The sequence below is a fragment of the Octopus bimaculoides genome, chromosome 5 (genome assembly GCF_001194135.2).
Source record: "Octopus bimaculoides isolate UCB-OBI-ISO-001 chromosome 5, ASM119413v2, whole genome shotgun sequence".
NCBI classification, from domain to species: Eukaryota; Metazoa; Mollusca; class Cephalopoda; order Octopoda; family Octopodidae; genus Octopus; species Octopus bimaculoides.
The window spans coordinates 51277652-51285365 of NC_068985.1; the positions used below are offsets into that span (position 1 = coordinate 51277652).

The window sequence follows — 7714 nt, forward strand, 5'->3', positions numbered from 1 at the left end:
CACATATATATATATATATATATACAAGTGAAAGGACAAACAAAAGAAAGTGGCACTCAAGACATTTGGTAGGAGATATATAAATGATTTAATAATAATTTCACTCAGATCCATATAGCTTAAAGCTTTGTAGGTTTGTTAAATTGTATATATATATATATATATATATATATATATATATATTATGCACATTAGCACAAATGCACATATTCACACATGTTAAAGTTACTTCTATAAATTTTCTGTAGAAATAAAAGCCAGCCCTGATTTGTTAGAGCATTTCATATCCAAGTATGCCTAATGTAAACAATGAGATTGTGGATGAAAAGTGGGTCATGAGTGGTCATATTTCAGGAGCTTTTTGCCCCTTCATCAGCACCCATCCAAGTCATTAACCATCCATGAACTCATTGCTTAAATAGCCACTATATATAGTAGTGTAACATTATTGAAAATACTAATTTTACATATCAAACACTTTCCTGATAGCAGGTACGTACATATTAATGACTTGTAGGGACACTATGCAACCATAATATTATGCAACCATAATATACTTCAAAGTTTATCATACACTCTATAAATTGATACTGTGTTCTTCTGTGTTAGCAGTGCTACTAAGTCATTTGTTAGGGTTATCGCTACAGATTTTCTTTAGAAATTATAACCAGCACTGATTTGTTATGATGTTTCATATCTGAGTACACTTAATGTAAACAACAATGAGATCAAAGATGCAAAATGGGCAATGGTGTATATGCCATATTTCAGGAGTTCTTGCTCCTTCATCACTATATTAATCAAAGGAACAATAACAGAATCACTAATTACATGCACAGTGGTTGGAAATTTTAACAAATTTTACTGAAAGCTAAAAACAAAAAAAAAAATCCCTGGGTTGACCAAAGCCTTGTGAGTGAATTTAGTAGATGGAAACTGAAAGAAGCCCATCATACATGTGTGTGTGTGTGTGTGTGTGTCTTTGTGTTTATCCCTCACCACTACCAGACAACAGATGTTGGTTTATTTACATCACCAAACTAATGAGATCAAAAGAGATCAAAAGACTAAGCACCTCCTGGCTTAAAAAAAAAAGACAGCACTGGATCAATTTGTTTGACCGAACCCTTCAAGGAAGTGCCACAGCATGGTCACAGTCTAATGACTGAAACAAGTAAAAAAGTAAAAAGATACAAAAAGAAAGCAAAAAAAAAATCATAAAATAAAATAGAATAAATTTTAAAAATCTCACCTGTCTGGAGTTCCATGCGTATCAGCTATTTCAAGTCTGAAGAACTGGAGTAAAATATGTTTTGAGGACTCCACACGAACCTTTAGTTCACAGTGTTCATAGTTAACGTCCCGGCGTGAACCAAGTACATTGTTGCTGAGCTCTAAAACCAGGCTGCCATTGAGTTGTAGCGTTTTAATATGATGTTTGCAATAAGACAACATGTATCTGGTTGCCGTCAGTGCTCCTGTACTGCTCTCTGGAAGAGAAACCACATCTTGTTGATCTGGTGCCACTGCTTGTGATTTGACTGAAAAAAAAGCAGAAGTTTTAAGAGTGTTTTATTTTATTATTTTTGTGGGGAGTAGATGAATTGGTGGTTTTTCAAGCTCATCACATCTAATTCTCAGGGTAATGTTTCTTCTAAATATTAATTCATCATGTAACTTCTGTAATAAGGCTGCTCCTTCCTGTTGGTTCTCATTGAGATTTCAATTGGTTATTGATGATTTAATATAGTACAAGGTTCAGCCACAGTAACATAATGTAGAAGTCCTACCCATGTGTGAGAGCCCTCTGATTAAGTACAGAAACCTACCATCAACCAGAGAAACCCCCTTCAGAAAGCCCCTCCCCACCTCTCTTTCAGGACATAAACTTAAGGGCAGTCAGCATTAACATTGGTACAATGAAAGGTAGGTCAGGAGAGATTGTGAAGATGCTGGAATGAAGAAGACTTGATGAATGATGTGTTCAAGAAGTGAGATGGAAGGGATCCTCAACTAGATTTCTCACAGGCAAAGAACAAAAGTATGAATTCTTCTGGATGAGTCAGAGAGATAGGGTAGGTGGAGCTGGCATATTGTTAGCAAAGAAATGGATAGATGAGGTAATCAATGTGGTTTGAACATGCAATAGGTTAATTAAGCTTAGTCTTGCTAGTCTTGGATAATACAATAATGACATCTATCTATCTATATATATATATATATATATATATATATATATATATATATATATATATATCATCATCAGCAGCAGCAGCATCGTTAAACATCTGCCTTCTGTGCTAGCATGGGTGGGATGGTTTGACAGGAGCCGGTCAGGCAGAAGCCTGCACCAAACTTCTGTGACTGTTTTGGCAGGATTTTTACAGCTGGATGCCCTTCCTAACACCAACCAACCAACCAGCCAACCAGCCAGCAGAGTGGACTCTGTGTGTGTGTGTGTGTGTGTGTGCGTACACGTGCGTGTGTGTATACATACACACACATAAGCATGCATATATCACATTCTTCAATTTCTACACAACACAGGAAATACATGCCATGAATGTAAATATCAATATGAATATAAATTAATTCATAATATCATAATAATATAAATAATATATTTTTCAATATAAACTACGTGCATTTCTCCAGACAAAATCTCAAAAATAACACATAATCTGCGATACATAAACAGACAAACAGAGAGAGAGAGAGAGAGATACAGACAGATAAACAGAGAGACAGATAGATGGATAGACAGACAGACACACAGAGACATAGGCAGATAGACAGACAGACACAAAAACAGACAGACAAATCAATATACAGGCAAATAGCTATACAGATAAGATTTGTTAGAGAGGGGAGATAAATAGACTGAACTGAAGACTGGTACATACACATTATAGATAAAAGAGAGAGAAAGAAAGGCAGTAGAGAAAACGAATGTGAGAGAGAGGGGGATAGAGAGAGAGAGTTTGGTTGTCAAATCATGTTATAAAATAAGCGTAAAAAGTGCAGTTTTCTGGCTACAAATGGAAGGTCATGTCCCCAGGTAATCTACATGTGTGTGCGCATGGGGAAGGGGATGCCGTGTGTGTGTGTGTGTGATGCATGAGTGCAGTGTCTGTGTGCAAGTATGTGTGTATGTGGTTTGAAAGCTAGAACGTGAGGAAAGTAATGACGTGATTTATATGTGTGTGTGTGTGTGTGTGTATGTGTGTTGTATGTGTGTGTTGTGTGTAAGTGTTGTGTATGTGGTTTGTAAGAAAACTAGAATTTGATGAAGCTAGTGCTGTGACTTGTATATACACACACGCACATATGTGTATATGCTTGTGTGTGTGTGTGTGTGTGTGTGTGTGTGTGTGTGCATTTAGCTTTTCTGTTTGAATTATGTCTGTGTGATGCACTATGCGTGGTCTAACAGACTGCATGATTTGTGTGTGTGTCTTTGTATGTGTGTATGGATATGTGTGTTTGTGGATTTCTTTGTGTGTATGTGTATATATATATATATATGTGTGTGTGTGTATGTGTATATATATATATGTGTGTGTGTATGCATGGATATATACATATATGTGTACGTTTGTGTATGATGCGTGAAGATGTAAAGTATGAATCTATGTGAACACGTGTGTATGTGCATGTGTGCAGTATGTTCTTGCGTGTAAGTGTGTATAAAGTATGAACGAATGATGCACAAATGTATGCGCATAGAGTGGGTAGGTATGTGTTACTGTATTTAGTCCACATGTTCATCAGTTGGAATGATGAAGACCTTCTTAGTCATCTTGATGACTTGCGTGGTGAGTTTAATTATGAAGTAGATTTGCACCTCATCAACCTCACTCTTTCATGTGTGACCCTTTTTAAACCAGAAGCAAGACCAGACCATGATGACTGAGAATGGAGACTACAACAGCGGCAATGGATAACCAAGATATCTTGTTTACTTCACCCTGTTCTTTGCACTCCAAGATGTGTTGAAGCAGTCAACTTCACCTCATTTAAACCATGAAGGTTTCTTCTGCAGAATCCTGCTTGATCCTATCTTCACATCTACTAGGAAGCAAGCCCAACTATGCTAATTATGCTAATTATGCTAATTATGCTAATGAACCAATAGCTGGGACCCTGACAGGTGCTATTACTCCTGGCCAGAGTTGAACTTAGGAACAATAGTGGTTAAGAGATGGTTCCATACTTTTCAGAAACTCTGGAATTCATGAACCTGGGTCCCACAACTGAATACAATTTAAAGTCATATCAGAACTGTATTTAGTTCAGATGTGTCAGTAAATGTTTTTGAATAGTGCATGAAGAGAGAGAGAGAGAGAGAGAGAGAGAGAGAGAGTGAGTGTGTATGTGTGTGTGTAGTATTTGTCCATGTTAGTGTACATGTTACTGTATATGTGAATGAATGTATAAATCATCCCTCATCATTTTATGTACACTTTTCCATGCCAGTATGGGTTGAGCAGGTCTTCCTTGTCCTAGTAAGTCAATGATTCTTAGAGTCAGGGTCAGGGGACCCATATCACACTTTTGTGTTCTATTTTAGGTAAAGTTTCTATGGCCCTTCAAACTGCAGTCTATCATATTTATACACACACACACATATATACATATGGATGTATGCATTTAAGCATGTGTATGTATACATATGTGTATCATAAAGTTGTTTGTGTATTTCAGCAAATGAATTTATTGAGTCAATGGCAAATATCACTAGATGCTGAGCAGATGAACAGACAAAAAAGGCTCGCCCCCTGCGACCCTTTTCAGCTCAGCATTCCTAATCTCATGGGCTCAAAGGTGCTGGTGTCACATCAAAAGCACCCATGCTGGTGCTGCACATGAGCACTCAGTACACTCTGTAAAGTGGTTGGCATTATGAAGGGCATCCAGCTGTAGAAACCATGCCAGAACAGACATGGAGCCTGAACGACCCTTTAGCTGCTCGACTCCTGTCAATCCATCCAACCCATGCCAGCATGGAAAACAGACGTTAAATGACAATGATGATGGTATATATATAAATGAACAGAAATGGGGTTTAAAACTTATTACAGCTGTTTCAGTGATATTTTATTAATGCATTCATAATTACATCCTAGCATAAATCCACCATCCTCAGACAAAATTTTAAACATGTATTAACAGGCAAGGTAAAACCTAGAAGATGACCTATTCACCAGCTAACATCATGAATAAGTTATTTATCATGTTGGTTGGTGAACTGGTCATCTAGGTTTTGCCTGGCTTGTTTAAATGTTTAAAATTTTATTTGAAGATGGTGGCTTTATGTTGTGATGTAATCTATAAATGCATCAATAAAATGCTACCGAAACAGCTGCAGTAAATTTTATACCCTATTTGTGTTCTTTTTTATACTTATGCTACACTTGGAACCAAACCTGAGTTGAATCTATGATTTATATTGGATTTAGTACCTATATACATGCATGCCCACAGTATAATACCAACAAATGATACCTCGTGGTCGTTTTACCTTACTGTGGACTCAATGTTATGGTACCTACTCAGTCTTGGCATCCTACATGTTGATGTGCTTAGATTCTAGTTAATCTTGTAACTAGTCTATATACACACACATACACATTTCATTTAGCGTCTACTTTTCCATACCTGCATGAATCAGATGGAACTGCAAGAAGCCTATTGTATATATATTATTATTCAGTTTTATTTCAAGATTTTTTGCCAATAGAAAAAGGGCCGGTATCTAACCTAGATCCAAGGCTCCTTCATTAGAATTTCAACATCAATAGGGTATTTTTGTATGTATGTATATGTGCAGATTTGTATATTTTGTTTTATGTATGTATTCTCATGCATATAGTTGCATGTCTAGACATGCTCATATATACCTAAATGATAAATTTCTGGAAAGTTTTACAGATTTTTACAGTTCCAATGATAGCTTGGATCTGTAGTCTTCAGATCAGCTTTCTTCTTTCTGGTTTTGTGAAAATTAATTTCTCAAGATTGGTATTTAGGCAGTGTGCTACATATTCCAATGCCTCAATAATTACAGGTATAAACCTGAACTCCTAATCTAGATAGAATAGCTGTAGGTTCTTCAGTAGTTCAGTGTATGTATGTATGTATGTATGTATGTATGTATGCATGCATGTATGTACCCTTGTATTGACATCACATGATTGCTGTAGATGAATGTTCGTTTTGTTTCTGGGTTCAGAATGGCGTGTGTGTGTGTATGAAAATATGCCTCCTTGCTTGATACCTCATAATGGTTGTCAACGAGAGTCACTGTCACACAAACAATGTTATTCATTTCCAATGTTCTGTGGAAACATGTCTGGCCAAATTTTTCTCATGGTATGAAACGTTGTGACATACAATTTTGCATATAGTCATAGACAGCAATTTTGCTTGCATCGGGCTTCGTTTTGGGTAAGCAGTATTGGCAAGTCACAAAGACGACGAAACATCGAGAGGAATGAGAAGAAAGAGAGGAATGAGTTGAAAAAGAGGTAGGAATAGACAGAGAAGAGAGAAAGAGAGAGGGAAAGGTGGAGAGAGAGAGAGAGAGAGAGAGAGGGAGACGAACATGTCATGTACGCGTTATGTGTTTGTGAGCACTTGATGTATGTGTTTGAGTGTATGTGTGTTTGTATATGTATTTATGTGTCTGTGTTGTGTTTGATACGACACTAGGTTTGAAGTAAAACCTTTGGTGATGTTTGTGTCAAAAAGTGACTTAGCCACACGATAAAATAGAGATCGATAAAACAAGTACCAGACAGGGGATATGTAGTGAGATGGATGTGATCAACTGGAAAGGAAGCCCTTCGAAGGCATAGTGGTGACCAACGACTGAAGTCATTTAAAGCACAAACACACATACACGTGTTTATATATAGCTATATACCCTAACTAGCATTTAGAGGTATACACGCACATACAAGTACACATATACACATCAGTATACATACATAAATCACGCTTATATACAGCTGTATACACATGCAAGCTTCCCATTATCAAAACACTTTGTACAGGCATGCATGTATAAAGGCCAACATATTTCATCGCAATACAAGAGAGAGAAAGAGACACTCTCTCACTTACACACACGCAGATAAATAGATAAATAGATAGATAGATAAGAAGAGAGAGGTCAATCAACGGGAAACTAGAGAGAGAGAGACAGACAGAGGACACGAAAAGAAAGAGTGGGAAAGTGAGAGAAAGTGGAGGAAGAGTTATAGAAACAAGTTACGGACATTGACTGAGAATTCGCGCGCGCGCACATTATATATCAAAGAGAGGAAAGCGAAAGTTGATGTGTGCGTGAAAGAGAAAGCGAGTTACAAAGTCATATTCTTTTCTACTCTAGGCACAAGGCCCGAAATTTTGGGGGAGGGAGCCAGTCGAACTGGTACTTAATTTATCAACACCGAAAGGATGAAAGGCAAAGTCGGCCACGGTGGAATATGAACTCAGAACATAAAAACAGATGAAATACCGCTAAGCATTTCGTCCGGCGTGCTAACGTTTCTGCCAGCTCGCTACTTTAGTTACAAAGTCGTATTATCGTTTCAGTTGTTGGACTGTGAACACGCACGGGCACTGCCTTGAAGAGTTTTAGTCGAACAAATCGATCTCAATGCTCACGTTTTTTAAACCTAAAAGGATGCTCTCAATCATTTCCAAAGGC

The 7714-nt window shown here is 37.3% G+C and overlaps 1 protein-coding gene across 4 annotated transcripts in view; it reads right to left on the minus strand.

Moving 5' to 3' along the window:
- Nucleotides 1-7714, minus strand: part of LOC106879154 (myb-like protein U) — a 196385-nt gene that overhangs the window by 81959 nt on the left and 106712 nt on the right. For 3 of the 4 annotated variants that reach the window (XM_052968381.1, XM_052968383.1, XM_052968382.1), the window contains exon 4: nt 1253-1541. In XM_052968381.1, coding sequence (XP_052824341.1) covers nt 1253-1541 — 289 coding nt within the window. The remainder of the gene's footprint in view (nt 1-1252; nt 1542-7714) is intronic. The other variant, XM_052968384.1, reaches the window with a different exon arrangement.